Here is a 17,887-nt window from a genome sequence, read left to right as displayed (position 1 = left end):
ATCATGGTATGGGCATATCTTTTAGAGTTAATGGTATGACAAATGGAGCAAAAATACAGTACGATTCTGAAAGAAACTGTGTTTGAAGCCGCAAAAGACTTGAGACTTTAGCGGAGAGTTACCTTCTGGCAGAATAATGACCCTAAACATGCAGTAAGAACTGCAACGGAAAGGTTCACATCAAAGCATATTGTCTGGTTGGAAAGGCCCAGTCATACTCCAGACCTAGATCTAGGAGAACAGTTATAGAGACATTAGAAAATTGACATTCCTAGAAGGTCTCCATCCAATTTGATTAAGCTTGAGTTGCTTTGTAGAGAAAATCTAGCAGACTATAAGTCAGTTGTAAAAAGGTTTTGGAGACATAAACTCCACGCCCCCAAAAAACACACTTTACACACTTTTCTTTCTTCCACTTCACAGTTATGTGCTAATGTGTGATGGTTCGATAAAATCCAAATAAAACACATTTGAAGATTGTGGATGTAATGTGACAAAATACGAGAGTCAGCAAGTAAGAATTATTTTGTAAGAATCTACAAAAAGAGTAGAGGCCTGTAAATTACAAAGGCAAATGCATCGATAAATAAAAGTTAACAAAGTTTATTACATGTTTATATACAAACAACCTTGCAAGGCACACCTTTGTTTAAATAATATACAATACATAAAATTTCTTGAGCAAACAGGTTTTAGAACATATATTACTATATGTGGGTTTAGTGTTCAGATATTTGATATTAGAGAAGACCTCAAACTACAAAAAAGACTTAACATTGATTAATAAAATAATCACACACTTTAGGATGTAAACGCATTTTTATATTTTTAATTCGAACTAATAAAATAAATTTTGAATATGTGACGTAAAATCTGTCTTTCCTGAATATAAATAAAAGTTACTGTGGCATTAATATTAGATTTTTTTTTTTAACCACTGGGATTAAAGGTTGCAATCTCTTTTATTTAAAAAAAGAAATTAGATTTTCAGCTTGTAACATTATAAAGATATACTTATTTCTTTTGATAGGCCATAGCACATTGCTAAAGAAGACAACTAAATCCAATAGGTTGATGAAAAACTTTGAGCAAACAGCATGTCGGTTTAGCTGCTCTGTTCAGCACAGGCTATTGATCACGTTACAATCAGCCACGTCAATCTGTCACTCCTCTGATACTGAAAAAATGTTTGTCCAACATCAATCAAGAAGCAGAGACTGAAAGATGAAAAGATGCTTATGACAAAAGCCTGCTGTGACTCATAAAATCAAACTAAAGAAAAAATGGTTGCGACTGTAAGCTTAAAAACATTAAGAAACAGGCTGTCACATTCTTACAGTTTCCCCATCATGAAGTGGCCTGACCTACTTAGACAGCTTTGACAGATACAGACCCCTTAAATGATTGGTGACCTTAAGTATATGTAAAAACATCTTTTATCTAACTACAAATAAAAAAAATGTCCATCAGTGTTCCAGTTTTCTCTTCATTTTTTTCTTTTTCTTTTTTTAAAAAGACGAGAGAGCCTGACCAAAAACGATAAGGCTTTTTAACGGCTGAAAAATGAGCCTATCAGCTTCACTTCCCCGGCTCTTTTGTTGAAGGTCTTCTGGGGCTGGTGTGTGTTTCACTGAATATTCCTATTTTGATGTTATGGATAGCTGGCCTTTATCATGCCAGGAGGCCAAGTCGCTTGACCTTAGCAGAAAGGAAAGAGTGGATGATGAACACTAAGGTCTTTGGGCAGCAGCGAAGGTCCAGTTTCTAAGAGCAGAGAGAAATGAGAATGAATCAGGATGTTTGTATATCGATAGCTCTTTATAGGACTTCATAAAATACAATGGTTAACATTAATCCTTTATCCATCTACTACATGATGACCTTGCTACCAAAAAACAAACAAAAAAAAAAGTATGTTTAAAGTCACCGCTAAACATAATTTATGATCTCTCTGTTGTTATTGGCACCCTTGGTAAAAGCAAGTTAAAAGTCTATGTAGTCAGCAACCTCTCTGGATCATCCAGAATCTTGGGTCTTCTCTTTTGCTTGTTTATTTTTAACTAACTCCTCTTTTTTTCCGATGACTATTTCTGTGTTGATGTGGCTGCACAGCGGTGCACTTGGTAGCAATGGAGCTAGGAGGCCCTGGTTTGAAATGCCACCCTGGAGTGGGTTCTCTCTAAGTTACGTAGCTTCCTTCCACAGTCCAAACACATGACTGTTAGATTAATTGAGCTCTAAAAATGGTGTGTGTGTGTATGGTTGGTTGTTTGTATGTGTGTTTCTCTGATGGACTGGTGACTGGTGACAAGGCTCTTAGATATAGAACAGATCTTATAGTTGTGATGGTGACTTGATGACTCCAACATGCTCTTTGGTGCAGTTTGTTGAGAGTTTGGAGATAATTTATCTTCTTTAGAATCTCTGCTGACTGAGCAAAGACAAACTTTAATCCTTGTAAACAGCTTTAAACTTTTAGTTGTTACTCTCATTGTAGATATTTTTATTCAAGTAAGATGTTTCTTCTTATATACATATCCTAAATGCTTGTGAATACATTAGTTGGAGAACTTACTAAGACCTGACATATTTTTCTGAGTAATTATGATTAATTTCCAGATATATTTTACAAAAAAAAAAATCTGTCTCTTCTTGTATGTTTTTTTTTTTTTTTTACCTTGTTGCTTCCTTGCACACAAAAGGACAATTCATTTGACATGCACAACTTTTCCATGTCTGTTAATCAATTCAGCAGACTGTCCCCAATCACAGTCCTGCTTTCATGTTTGACACATTCAGTATATCCTCCCACACACAGAACATTTTTTTTGTTAGTAATTATTTAACACAACCTATAAAGTGTTTCTTACAATTTCAGCCTCCGGGCCTCCAAAGTCGAGGAACATCATACGGACTCCATCATCTGAGGACATTCGGAGGCGCTCGAAAGGCTGCTGGAGGAGAATATTTTTCCTGACACCCATTTCATCTGTGAATAGCGTGAAGCCGTTGTCGATGTGCACTCCCAGCATGCACTCTTTTCCATTCCAACTACAGGCTGCACACACACAAAAAGGTGGTTTAAAATCTGACCAAGTCGAGGGAATGTTACTACTGGACAGAGATTTAAATCTTTCCAGTAGTCTTTTTTGACTGTGACGCCTTAATGTGGTGACATGACAAAAGAAGCATTCAAGTTTTTTACTCCCATGAAATCAGAATTTTTCTAAATTTTACCTGATGTAAACATGAATTTACAGATGAATTGAAAATCCATGTCTTAAGGCTTTCTGTTCCACCTAATGTTACCACCAGATGGCAGTGTAATACTACTACTTCATCTGGTGATGGAACGCAATGTGCTGACTGTGCATTAGGGCTCCATTCAATAAGTCAGTATCACACTTAGACTAGAGCAGCGAGGGTGCTTTATGAAACCTTAACCAAAGTAAGAAATATAATTTAACTGTGATATGTTAATGTAAGAACCAAATCAATGAATTTCAAACCCACAGCAGTGTCATACTTTTACTTTAGAAAAGATCAGCGACTGCTCTTTACTTAGCAACTATAAAAACAGACATTGGTGTATAAGGTATTTTGGATCTTTTTACCTGCTGTGACCTCCTTGATGAGTTCTGCAGCATTGTGGCAACCCTCGACCAACAGATGAGTCCACGTGGACAACTCCTTGGCCGTGTCCACTCTGAACACATGAGTCTCTACGCCCTGCTTGGTGCCTGAACGCAAGCCGAATGACAACTCAGAGTCCAACAGAGAGGAACTCTTTCCAGGACCAGAGTACACCAGCCTTTGGGGAGAAAAGAAGAAAATATCACCAGAATGTGGCTGAAAAGATTGTAATTAGGAATTATAGGATAGGCTGTGGCTAAAGATGGAACTGCTACCTATGTGGAAAACAAGGTGCGGAATCCACAGCAGAGAGAGTGGGGGAAACATACATGACTCATAGGTCCTATGAGGACTAATGTTTTCCAACTAAAGCTATGGAAGTTATGACACAAACTGTTCATTGGTTCAGTTATGGAAAGAGTGAGCAGGAGCTCACAAACCACTGGAGAAAAAACAAACTGATCAGGGCGAGGCACAAAGCTTGAAAAGTGAGGATTTGATGTGTGCGATGTATGAAGAGAAGAGTATTCTAAGGTTTCTGCCACATGGGCCAAAATCAGCAAGTGAAGGGGACATTATTGAAGATCTGAAACATAAAAAAAACAACAACTTTTTGTTGGGATATTGGTCTTGGCTCAGAAACCTCTGCTGCGCCCAATTAGTGTACCCAAATATGTTGTTGAATAAAAGCTGCTGGGTGTCTGTGGCTCCATTTACTATGTCATTAAAATGAAAGACGTGTGGTTAATAAAAGACAAACAGTCTGATGGACCCAACATTTTCTATTTAAATATGTGCTTAAATAGAAAATTTAAATTTCACCCTATGGATTAAAAATATGTCTCCATCTCCACCAAACAACTGCATAAGGGCACCAAATTTGAACTAAGAGTCCCGAGTAGCCCCCAGGATGCACTCTGGGCACCTCTGATGTAAAGGAATTCGGTTTTTAACCTGGTTGTGATGAGGGTGTGACTCTTGGAGGGGTTCCTTAGGCTCTCTTTGCTCTCAGGAAAGGAGGAATACAGAAGCAGGTCCTTCTCTGTCAACACTGCAAAAAGAGGTTTCTCTGGACCCTGGAACATCTGCACACACAGACATTTATATCAGAATGAAATTAAATGCCCATCACTCTTTCATGGTACATACAGTAATCCTTAAGTTAAACTGAACACCTATTAAAATCACTTTTACTACCTTCTATTTTTTTTAAACATCACAGAACTTAGTTGCAGATGTTGATCCGTGTGACATATCTAACTCACGAATCACCATTTCCAAGTAACACCCAGAAAGGAGACAAAATATTTGACAGATTTGCGGGGCTGTGGAAACTTAGGGCTGCATGTATTTTTAAATTAAAATATCTTATGCTATTAACTCCGGTAATGAATATTGGTTCCAGTAGTGGCATTACTACTAAATTACAAAAGTTAATTTTTAAATTCATATTGTGGTTAATTGTGCAGGCAACCCAACAGACGCGCTTCTCTGTGAAAAAACGGTGCATCAAAATTACTTGGATGGCAGATTCAGCACCGAGGGTTAAGTTCACACTATCCAAGTTCACCAAGTTCTTTTCTATCAGATCTATTTTGATCAGCTGCAGGGGTGTGAGGTCGTGGAGGAGCTGTAGGTGAACCAACCGCCTCAGTAAACTCTTTAAATGGTAAATGATTCCATCAACAAGCTGTTTTAAAAAAAAACAAACAAAAAAAAACTGCTAATCTGGTTATGTAACCAGTTTTGTCTTTGCCACATGTGAATGGCGTTGCAGTATCAGAGCTGAGGGACATTTCATTATTTACATTATTGTGAATAACCTGAAGGAATTTAATTAGTCTTAAAATGCACTGTATTTATGACATTTGATGAAAACATCAAGTTTTCGAAATGTTTAAACTTATCTTAAAATTTAAGACCGACTATATCTTCTAATTTAAGACTTTAAGATAAGTCTTACATTTTTTTGCTAGCTTGTCTAAAATGTGGAAAATCTAAGAGTTTTCCACAAACAACAACTATATCGAGAAAACTGGAACTAGAGAGTAAAAAGGGCAACTGAGTACAAAAAAATACAATTAAAAGATTTAGAAAAGAAGAGCAAGTCCTTTGACTCTTTTTTCCCATGTACCCCAGCATCCCTCCATACCTGCTCTATAAGCCAGCCCAAATGTTTGACATCCATGCCAGGTTGCATGCTCTTCATCTCCTCCTTCACTTGTGGTAAAAGGCTGGCAGCAGCAGCTTGGATGGCATTGTACCACGACTGAGCCATGGCTGGGTCTTTTGCCCGCAGGAACATTGAGTTCTTTCTGTTGGATGAAATCACCTCGAAATACCTGGCAAGTGTGATTAAAGGAGGCGGGGGAGGGAGGAAAAAAATGGGAAAAAAAGGGTCTTTAAAAAAAAACAAGAAAAACCTCAAAGAGAGCAAAGCTTCAGGCTGAAGAGGAAGTTTCACATATTAAAGAGAATATCAAAGTAAGACATAAAAAAAAATCCCTTTTGCGATAATCTTTCAAAGTAATTTGTAACTTGTCAGTCAGCCTCAGCTTGGTTCTGAGAAATATATTAACTGAATTAAACATGACATTTAACTGATAGATGTTTAACATGTAGTACCTGTTCTCTGTGTCTGGGGGGCACTCTTTCCGTGACACCTGGCACATCTTCAGTGGGATGATGCGAGGCCCATTCACCTCGGCGGGGAAGACCTCATTGGTCCTCTGAGGTGTAGAGGGGGGAGAATCCCAAGGGAGGTTTGCTCCAGGGGAACCGGAGCTTTTAAAAAATGCAGACATTTCCTTGATGTATTTCACTGTAAAAGAGCCAAAGCAGAGAAGGGAGAATTGGGTAGTGAGTAAGATGAAGCACCGTAAAAAGAAACGATAAAGATTTTTATTTTTTTCCCCCCCCCCGAAACGGATCCTTCAGGTTTGTTAAAAACTAAAAAGTACCACACATAGGAGCTGTTTTAAATAGTCCCTAAACCCATTTTTGACCACTCATAACTGCAGTTTCTTTTGTAAAAACAACTTAAACATAATGAAAAGTAGATGGTTTTATCTTAATTTTCTCCTTCTTATAATTCTGGAAGGAGGACATTCCTTGAGCACCAGCTGGAAGCATAAAGGGTACGTAATCCACTTTAGTGGTACACCAGCACAATGCCATGGGTCACCAAGCACAGCTGGTTCTCTTGGGGAAGTCATAGACCATAGGGACAGGAGCAATAACGAGCATCTCAACACTACACCCAAGATTATTCACTCCAGTGGACAGGTGCCAAAAGGCTGCAGTCACTTCACACCTCTTTAGAGTCAGTTAAGCTAAAATCCATATGGGAAAACCAAAGCAGAGAAAACCATAGCAAGCATAGGGGGAAATACAGATCTATGTGCAGTATAGAGTGCTGACAGTAAGTCTTTGATGGCTGACAAATGTCTTCTGTTTTTTTTTTTTTTTTTTTTGCATCTTATGGCCTCATTTAATGCTTTAAATCAGGATATTCAACACCAATCCTCAAGGCCTGGTGTCCAGCAACTTTTAGATGTGTCCCTGGTCCAACACACCTGAATTAAATGGCTTGATTAACTCCTCAGTATTCAGTCAAGTTCTAATTATTTAATTCAGGTGTGCTGAAGTGAAGACTGGGGTTGAATAATCCTGCTTTAGGTCGACAAACATAGATGTGGAGGAGGTTTTGCCCTTCTGCCTCCACAGATTGTTTCCCAAAAGCCACATTAGGATAATCTCGCTCAGGACTTTCTGCTGGACATCCTGAAGCAGCAAAGTAGCCCAATACAACCATAACCATATATATATTTATTTATTTATTTTTTTGTGACACACACCTTCCAAAACAATCCACTTTTGCCTCGTTAGTCTGCATAGCATATCTCCAATAGTTACGGGGATCATCAAGATTGGCAAATGTGGTTCCAAGGCAGTAACTCTGGCCTTGGAAGCATCCCACAGATGCAATTTTTGCCCAGTTTATTGTGAAATCTGCACAGTAATTTCCCGGTTGGGATGAATAAAGTACTTTATCTATCTATGAACACTGCAAGATTTTAGATGTTCAGTAATCATGATAAAATAATTCATAAATTAACAGAAACTGCTTTTTCACATGGGATCAAAGTTAATTGGATAGCTTTTTTTTTTAAGAGTGCCTTTTGTAATTACTCAGGTTCTACTGGCCTATCTGCTGGGAGATGTATATAAAAGGCAGACAAATGAAAAGACCCAACAAACTGTGGGTTAATTAAGTCACCCCTGTATTTGGGGATTTTTTTAAGCTTCCATCTAGAAAGCAAAACAGGGCAGTAAATGCAACCAAGATCACTTATAAAAACCCACTTTTTCCAACGTGCAATAATGCTACTCAACTGTTGACCATTATTGAGATATAAAGCTGTTGTTGGTTTGAAACTTTATGTTGTAGCAATCCGTTTTATCACATATTGTGAGAGTTTTTAACCACAATCTGAAGCCAAAGGACAGTGAAGTTTATTATTATTATTATTATTATTATTATTGCCAATATTAAAATCTGTTTAAAGATATAAAACATGTATTTATGACAAAAAATAAGAAAACTTTAAGCGGGGAAAATATTTTCTCACAGCACTATATACTTCACACTGCAGGTACCTGCATAGTACAACACTTTTTAACACCCCACTGTTGGTTTGACTTTGTTTTGTGATTTTATCTTCTTGCTTGTGTTCCACAGCTGAACAATCAATTACCCTTTGAGAACAGACACAGTCGTTCATTGACTTAATCTGATTTCACCAGCACGGACCACACCACAACAATGTGAGTCCACTGTTTCAATCAAAGAGAAGAGAGGATAAGAGAGGTCTGCTGAATAACTGTTTGACACAGTCAGCAAACGACATGGTAAACCCCTTGAGATGGTGCCTTTGGAAGACAGGAAAGTACGAATTGCAAACAATACACACAATGGACATAATGGGGAACAAGAGAAGACTATTGAAAGAACGGAGTGTTGTTAAAACAAATTTAATTGTCACTTGTGGTTTGGGTACAAGCAGCAGAAAAGAGGCCATAAAAGAGAGATGTGTAGAATGAATAGGATGAAAAGGTTTGTAAAAATCAATTAATGAGATGGAATAAAACCGAGGTGTAGAAAAGAGGCGGTTTGGTGAGGAAATAAGATGAATATGGATGAATTTCAGGAGGGTGGGCTAAAGAACCCCAGTACAAAGTGTGATACATGGGTGAGCCAGCTCTAATAGCTTGCCAAGCGATTAGAGGGGCAGCACAGGATGGTCTTGGTCCTCAACTTAAATCCCCTTTCAGGTCATCTTGACATTCTTTAAATAGATTGCATGAGACCACAGGTTTCAGTCATGCCTTATACCTAAAAGTTGCTATAATTTTGTGACCACCTGATCAGAGGCAAACAATGATGAATCCTCATACCATGTGACCTTTTAGCTGATTCAAGATTTTCACTTCACTATGTTCATTAATACCAACAATTACATTGTTGGTATTAATAAATTAACTGATCAGTCAATTAATCTAAGTTCAATTTTTCTCAATTGAATTGTTGACCTTGAGATCAACAATTGATCAAAGAGGATCAACTGACTGACTGATCAGCATGTTGTTTAGTCAATGTAAGTAAGTTAATTAATATACTTACATAATATATGACTACACTCAGTTTTTGGATGATAACATAATTTGAAAAAATGCTACAGGGTCCTTTAAAATCTTTAATTCGTAGGTATTTTATGTTTCTCATGAGACTATATCTCATGATCACCAAAACCATAAACTAAATCCTTGTAATGTATATATATATATATATATATATATATTTTATAATTAAGTATAAGCAAATTCATTTTAGAAGCAATTCTATAGACACATTTTGTTACAATTAGTTCAGCCATACACCCATGCAGATACACCTACACACCACCACCACCACCACAGTGCAGCTCTGGCTCAGCAGGCTGTGGTATGGGTTCAGCAATTGTAGCCTCTGCTTGAGTAAAAATAGCCCAAAGGACATGGCAAGTCAGGAGGCTGAAGGTAAGGCTCTGGTTTCACTGGGGAAGTGTGAAGTGCTCTCTGTGCACAGTACAAGAGGCAAGCAGCCAGAGGGCAAGCAGAGGAGTCACAGCGCTGGACAAGAGCAGACAGAAGGGGGCTTCCTGTGTTTAAACAGAATGTGTGAGAGCCCACAAGCCAGTTATACATTAATGAGTGTACTGTATCTTTTTTTTTTCTTTTTTATCTCAAACAATTTTGTAATCAATTTTTAAAAAGATCCATCTCTTTGACTTAGATATCATTATGTGGTTATGTTTGATATCACCTTAAATTTAGCTATGATGTGTGATGTTGGCAGATTTGTGGAGTAACAAATTGCAAGTGTCACTATGTTACTTCTGGAATAAGCAGGTATTCAACGTTAAGCGACCTGTGTCTCCGGTGGGGACAGAAACATTATCAGGAAATTCTTACAAAATAATTGAATGAAAACATGATGAGGTTGCTGAAAGCTCTTGGGATCACATCCTTGAATCAACAATGCAGGGGGAAAACGGCTTTTTGCATAATCCAAACAGCTTTCATTTCACCTACTGCTGTGTGTCAATTAGCCTACCTCAGCAGTTTGGGAGGATAATTGTGTTCATTCTCGGTTTTAGACTTGCTTTCATGTAACTCATCAAAGGTATTCTTCCCACTGGATGCTCAAACAATGTACTGCACAAATAAAGGACTGTGAATTACAATAAGGTGGAAAAACTGTGGGAAGAGTTGATCAGTGCAATTCAGTAAGAACAGGCATGGATAGTTTTTGCTTTAAGGTTTATGTCACAGACTGATACCTAACTAAGTCTTTGGTCAGTCAGCTGTGTGCTGTGGCTATAACATTGAAAAATAAACCTCTGCAGTTCCAAAATTATCTATAAAAATGTGGGGTTGTGAAATGTGATTATGAATTGCTCATAATTTCTGAATCTCTTTAAAAAGCCTTTCTGCTCTGTTTGTGATATTCTGGTTCAATAAATTGTATAATGTTTTTTTTTCTTTTTCTTTTAAAGCTCTTTATGTTTTACTGATAATCCGGTTACTTTTATTTCATTGTGCTGCAGTTGCTTATATTTCAGTTGTACGGCAAATGTATTTTTAGATCTGCTCTACGAATGAACAAATAATGTATTTTGGCAATTATCTTAGAATAAAGTTTGTAAATGTATATTAACATTCAAGTCCATTCATTCTGAATGGAGCGATATATCGACTTAACTAGCACAAAATGTCAAAAATGACTTAAAGTTTTCTAATCTTAAAGTGACAAGTAAGAACTTATCCAAAAAATATTTTTAAAACTGATCATAGGAATTCAGACGGTAACTCATATCTGATGATATAAGGAGTAGACTGAGGAGAAAAAACTGTAACTGACAGTAACTCCTCCTCAGACAATGCTCAGTATCATCAAGTCTGAATCTATTATTCCTTAATAATAATGTTCCAGATGCTCATTTTGTCGCTGATCTTAGTTTCTGTCTACCCACTCATAGCTGAGAATTATGTTATAAAAAAGGAAGAAGAAAAAAAAAACATTACTTCCACTAAAATGCACAAAGAATAATTTAAAAAGATTATTCCTGTTCCTCCTTTGGTTGTGGAATAATTTCCTGTCTCACTGATTTTAAAGGATTTTTTTTTTTTTTTTATCAAAAACCTTCTTGCAACATAAAATTCATATAAAATTGTGATTTTTCAATTTTGAAACTCCTCTTTTCAGTGTTTTGTTAAAGGAATAGGTTTCTCAAAGCATAAAACAGTAAAAGTTTGCAAATGATACTTTAATATCCAGCATATTGGAAAAATACTGTGCAGCTCTATAAGTATTTTTCTTGTCATCATTTTGCACTGAAATTATAAGAATTATTTTTTATTATTTTCATGATCTCGAATTCTTCTTAATTATTTACATGACTCAATTAAACTGAGCAAAAGAAACATTTTAAACAGAAAGAGGCATCTCTAGACAAATTCCTACTAATATGGCAAGTGTAGACTGGGAGCATGTACCAAGCACCCAGCAACTAATGTCAACACTTTTTGAAGTAGCTGTCAACTTGCATACATAATACTTCATGGAAATGAGCTTCTGTCCATTAGTTCCTGTGCCAGCACCCTTATGTTTGTACCATGAGAAAGGCAACTGCTTCTTGTTTCTGCACTGAAGTCATTCAATATTTATCTACTCAATCTCATTGCACTAGGCAAAAATATGGAAATAAGAATGAAAAAAAGAAACTGGAATGCTTAAATCTTTGCCTAAAGTTGAATATATCACAGAAGATTATCACAGTCAACACCACCTATCAGTTTGTGACAGTGTATTTCCACTGGTGACATCAATCCTACATCCTCAGATCTGATTAAATGAAGATGGAACTTCTTTGGTCTTTGAGCAGGGAGAATATTTTGCCCGTCCATTGCAGGTTAACATAGGACAAACAATAATTCACTCACACAATCACAACGAATTTGTTTTTTTACAAAAATAAATAAAAAAAAGTGTGTTCTGCATTTGTATTCATCTCCCTATGTAGACCCGTGATCTCACCAAGAAAGGGTCTTAAATTTGAAACTGGGTTTCTCTGCGTGGAATTTGCACCTTCCCCCCCCATATGCATGTATCTGCAAACTTTGTGGACTCACAGTCCAAAAACATAGTAACTCTACACTGACCTTTGGAATAAGTCTGAGCATGCAATGTTATTTGTCCTATTTGTATATTGATAGGGCTTCTGAGTGTGGCCTGCTCCTGGCCAATAACAACTGCAGCAGTGTACAACATGGAGTGGATAAACTAGATTTCCCATTTAAAAAACAAAAACAAACAACAACAAAAAAGCCCTTTTAAACAAGATTTTAACAAAAAGCTGCTAATTCAACATCAAAGTTTGTGTTTTTGTTTTGAACATAATTGAGGCATTGGCTTCTCAAACAACGGATGCATAAATTAAAGGCAGATTTGTTTCTTTGACAAATCTTCACCCCCCCCAAAAAAAACATGTCTCATGATGTTTTTTTACTGTAAAGCATAAGATCAAAAAGTATTTCACAAGTCTCACATGCACACTTAGTTGTAAGAATTACAACTAGGTGCAACAACTTCTTGTTATGTTTAAAAAGTTAGCAAAATTCATTTACCACAGAGAAATACAAGCTATGAAGAAGAATAAAAAACAGAAGAGAAAACTGACATAAGGGTTTCCAGAAACCTATGCATTCTAAAAAGAGCACAAACCAACTGCCATGAAAAGTGGTTTGGGAAAACACTCTCAAGAATTTGGGCAGACCAAGCCAGAGTCCAGACTGTAGCCTAAAATAGCAGCTTAGCTTTGAACTTGAAATAAAATATACAAAAAAAAATAAAAAATAAAAAAATATTCTAAGTGAAGAGATGGAGCAAAGTCCTGTCAAACTTTCAGGGTCAACTTCAAGAAGCATAATGTTAGCTTTTTAACCATCAACAGTGAGGTGAAAGGTCTGCAAATATCTTAGTCTTTGCTGCAAACACATGTAGAATTTTTTTTGGTGTATTTTTAGTTGCTGCAAACAAGAGAAATTAACATAATTCAAGTAGTCTATGAAAACCTTTGCTACAACAAGTTACCCAAAGTTTCCATCCTTATCCACTTGTTTTAATATGAGCTGCTTAAACATCTTTGTCAACCAAACTGAAATAATTTTTGACTCAGGCGAACCAGTTTATCACTCAGAGTTTTCAATTTAGCCTCATAGGAAGGAACAATTTTCCAGTTCCTTCAATACAAGTTTCCAGTTCCCTTAATACACAAACTGTCCACTTTGCATATTAATGCATTAAGGTATATTTGGTGTTTGAACAAATAAATTAGGCATAAGCAATTTTAGGGGGCGTCTCAGGTATTTGGTGGCTTTAGCTATTTGTGGAAGGCTGCGGTCCCTAATCCCCACAAATACTGAGGACTCACTGCACTGCAAAATTGCACAAGTCTTAAAAAAAAAAAAAAAAAAAAAAAAAAAAATTCAAATAACACATATAGTGAAACTATGTACTTAGAATGGCAGCTGAGGATTCAGTAGATTTTCTCTGTAGCTATGTAGCTATTACATTTTACAATGAGAGCTGCAGTAAGCCTAAGTGGCAGTACTTAAGCTGTAGTAGACCCAAGCATTCAGAGCAGTGAATATCTGCAGACTGTCTTGACAGACAATGGTAGGCAGGTGCAGATGGCCATATTTCCATCAGGCAAGCTTGGCTCTCGAGAGGCCATTAAAAATGTGATCTTAAACTGAGTCAGTGGAAGCTAAATGGTGTCACAGTTGTCATTAGTTCTTAAATTGATGGTAAAAACACTGCAGAAGAAACAAGTGTTTCCAATATTTGTAAAAGACTTAAGGTGACATTTATTTCTATCAAGTGTTTGGTATTAAACTAAAAAGAAATTCCTTGAGTTGTAGAAATCCTACATGATATGCATTAACTATGGTCATCTGCAAAAAAATTGAGTAAAGACGTACTATACACAAAAAGAAACAGAGAAATGTAATGATTCCAAGATTAAGGTAGTATAATGAACCAAAAAAAATTAAGAATGGAAAAAAATATATATATATATTAAATCAGAATGTGAAAACTAAGATGGAAAAAGCAGGCATGCAGAATACCCAGCCAAACTCAGCCAGAAATGTTGCAGTGAATACCAGTGGTGACACATTCAATACAGAGCTAAAATTAGCAGAGATGGACCTGTTATTACTTAGCTTATCTGGCAGCCAACGAAACTACTTTTGTACTGTGTGAGAGTCAAGGGATTTCTTGCCTTCCTATGCAAGGTATGTTGCTAATCTTTTCCTGCTCAGTTCTCCACTATTACAGTTAACATCAAAAACATTATAAAGATTTATTTTCTAGCAATGTAAGTTTGAAAACAATACACCAAACTACCAGATGTTTTTTTGTGGCTTGGTTCATTTTAAAAGTCTGGTTTCTATTGGACAACCAAAAATACATATAGTTTTTTTTCTAATGCAATCAAACATATTGACTTGTACCAAAATCCATAATTTTGTAGTTAGTCCCCAATCAGCAACATCAAGTACCAAATAGACTAAAACCACTAAAACCCTTAAGCTAAAATTCCTAAAACATGTGCATATTTGGTACTATTACAGCTATTACGGCTATGCAACATTTTGCAAACCAAAACAAATCTTTTTCAATCTCAAGGATGGACTCTTCTTCATTGGCTGCATAATTTCCGCAGTCTTTAAGCCCTCTGCTACCTAACCAGAACAACATCAACTTGTTGGACGATTTCTTTTTACACATTTCTTATTTCCACGGTCAAAAAGAGGTGCTGGCTTCTTGTATAGCAGCCAGTCCAATAAAGATGAACACCAGCCGTTCCTGCTCCCACCACTGGTTACTGTGGGAGTGGATGGAATTTCAAAGTCCAGCCAATGACCTCAGAAACATGTTGTTGGCTCTGTAATGTATGTCAGGAACAGAATGACCCAATGTCACATCGCTAAGTCAAGAAGTCTGGGGCCAAAACAAGAACATAAATAACTGTATAAAACAAGACCATACTTGTTGTCAACTGAGGTCAGTAGAAAAACAGCATCTATATAATCTATATATTAACTCTGTAAGCCAATTATAAACATATATTTTGATCTTTTTTTTTTCTTGCTTTGTATTGGACAGATTGAAAGCCAGTAACAAAAAGCATTTAAGTGTGTAAATACAAATGTTTGTTTGCTGAGAAAGTCTGATGCAACATGGATATTTAATTAATCTGACACCTTCAGTACGAAGCTACTTTTGTTGCAGTTACTTTTAGAGTTCAAGCACAACACACAACCATTATGAAATGGCTATGGCTTATTTCATAAAATGTTATGGAATAAGGAACAACAAAAGGCCATTTTGATTATTTAAAAACTTTAGCCTATAGTGGTATATGACAATTTTAATCAGCAAAACTCAGTGCACATGCAAACAGAATCACCTTTATTGGCAATGCAAGAAATGAAACTATTATTGGTGCTTATCGTATTTATTATGGCATGGTGAAATTTCACTAAAGTTTAGGGTTCACAGATGAGTCCATGACAAAGGTTCACAAGACAGAAGCTCACGCCATTATTGGAAAATGGGACAAATGCTGAAACTTCTAAAAAATGTATATATCTAAAACAAGACAAACCAGACAAATGGTTGCTTTTATCTGCCAAATTCTCAATCCTACTTGCTCACAGTTAATACTGGGGACTGGGGTAAATAATGTAAATGAGCAGCCTTTGTTAAGATCCCCAGGGAGCTCATCAGGTAAGGGGACAACCTTTGAAGACTGTTTTTTTCACAAAGCTTGTTTGTAGAATCTTAGCATTCAAATGAATCTTCATCTTTGTTTTTCTATTTGTTTGGCATCATTAGAAAGCTTGGAATCCACACTTTCAAAATCCGTAAATAACTCAATTCATGCTGCTTATCTGAGAAGTTTGGGCGTTTGGGCATATGCCAGCTGTAGGTATCCCCTTTTGTTTTCCTTATGAATATATATCTCTTTGGGTGTCTTTCTGCCAGTCATCCAGTGGAGATTTCCTCTTTTCTGTCTGATTTAGATAAGAACATCATACATCAATCCTGCAGACCAACTAATTAGAATTGGGGATAAATGCCAACCTTTGGGAGGGAAGGAGTTGGGGGGGGCATTGTGGAGGTGTGGTGTGAGAGAGAAAAAGAGGGCAGAGACCAGTGAATCAGACTTTTAAGCTAATTCATATAGTGCCAAAGCAGATATTTGATTGCTTTGCATAGAGTGTCAGGAGAGTTAATTATCCTAATTCAACAAAGTGAAAATGAAGGAAACTTGGACAGGATCTGGCAGAGTACAAGAACAGAGTGAAAAAAAAAAAGATTCAGCTTCAGACAGTTTCACTTTACTTTGCAGCTTTCTCTTTCCATTTGGTTCCGAAAATGAAGAAAAACTATTCTCCTTTTGTACATTTGTAAGTGTTTCTCAGTGCGACACAAAAGAAGTAATATTGATTGCGAATTAGGAACATCATTCCCATATCAACTTTAAATTGTATAGAAGAACAGGTGAGCAGTTAACCAGTTACAAAGTAAAGTTTGAAGAAGGTACAGCAAAGGAAAGCTGCCTTCTATCTCCAGTGTTTGCACATGGTGCTGCAGAATACCGAGACGGCTGAGTTGAATGTGAGTCAGAGTGGAAGTAACCGTCGGCCACCAGTTTATGAGAGGCCCAGGGTTGGGGCAGAGGAGTTCAGTTGGGGCCTTATTAAGATAACTAACAGCCAGACACTGCAGAATGGCCTGAGGGGAAAATTGTGATTTAATAAGCTGTGGTATTTTATGGGTTAATTGATCCTCAGCTGAATATGAGCACACTGGGTTTGTTGTTCTACAAAAACAAAGAAACAAAGCTTTGTGTGAATAAGGTGGACAATTTCACAGCAGGGATTCCTATAGTTATTGCTCTTGTCACATCAAACTATATTTTAAACAAAGAAACATGCAAAAGATCATTTAAAAAATGCCCTTAAATATTTCTGAAGGAGTAATAAACACTGTCAGTAAGTTTGAAACAAAACACGTTCCCCTGGCATGATTCTGTCAATTTTAACACAACCAAAACAGCTTCATATATTTATTTAAATAATATTTAAATAATTTGATAGAGAAATAAGAAGTTTCCACCAAGAAATTGAATCTAGACTAGATGACCATCATGACAGGTGAAAATTACTTCTAGGAAATTGTTAGATTGATTTTTAAAAGCACACACCATATTGTACCCAGGCAACAGTCACATATTAAAGTCTATAGCATGGTTTACCTAATTAAAGAGATCCCGATATATTCTGATGCCACACAGATTAAAGTGGAAATGTCCCGCATCAAATAATCATCACACGTTTTTTATAACACAAGTTTCCCTAATGCTTTACAAAGCCGACAATTTGTAGTTACATTTTTGGAGTTTTGATGGTCTTTCCAAGCCCACATTACACATCAATGAATTCATAAAAATGTAATTCATTAAAAACATGAAAGCTCATTCAGTTCTTTAAACATAATCATGACAAGTATAACAAAATTTGGATTTTTCAAAATGAATTCAAGCCAGTTGGTTCACTGGACTGGTCTACTGGCACTTCA

At 36.5% G+C, this 17,887-nt stretch overlaps 1 protein-coding gene across 1 annotated transcript in view; it reads right to left on the bottom strand.

Annotated features, from left to right (window-relative positions):
- Nucleotides 1–587: 587 nt before the first annotated feature.
- Nucleotides 588–17,887, bottom strand: part of snta1 (syntrophin, alpha 1) — a 33,760-nt gene continuing 16,460 nt past the window's right edge. Inside the window, exons 3-8 of the mRNA XM_015033326.1 lie at nucleotides 6,259–6,454; nucleotides 5,786–5,975; nucleotides 4,588–4,718; nucleotides 3,615–3,811; nucleotides 2,871–3,058; nucleotides 588–1,764 (exon numbers count right to left, since the gene is read on the bottom strand). Coding sequence (XP_014888812.1) covers nucleotides 1,672–1,764; nucleotides 2,871–3,058; nucleotides 3,615–3,811; nucleotides 4,588–4,718; nucleotides 5,786–5,975; nucleotides 6,259–6,454 — 995 coding nt within the window. The 3' untranslated portion in view covers nucleotides 588–1,671. The remainder of the gene's footprint in view (nucleotides 1,765–2,870; nucleotides 3,059–3,614; nucleotides 3,812–4,587; nucleotides 4,719–5,785; nucleotides 5,976–6,258; nucleotides 6,455–17,887) is intronic.

Source organism: Poecilia latipinna, unplaced genomic scaffold (assembly GCF_001443285.1).
Source record: "Poecilia latipinna isolate Pla-1442-1.1 unplaced genomic scaffold, P_latipinna-1.0 Scaffold264, whole genome shotgun sequence".
Classification (NCBI taxonomy): Eukaryota; Metazoa; Chordata; class Actinopteri; order Cyprinodontiformes; family Poeciliidae; genus Poecilia; species Poecilia latipinna.
This window is presented reverse-complemented; position numbering and strand designations above follow the sequence as displayed.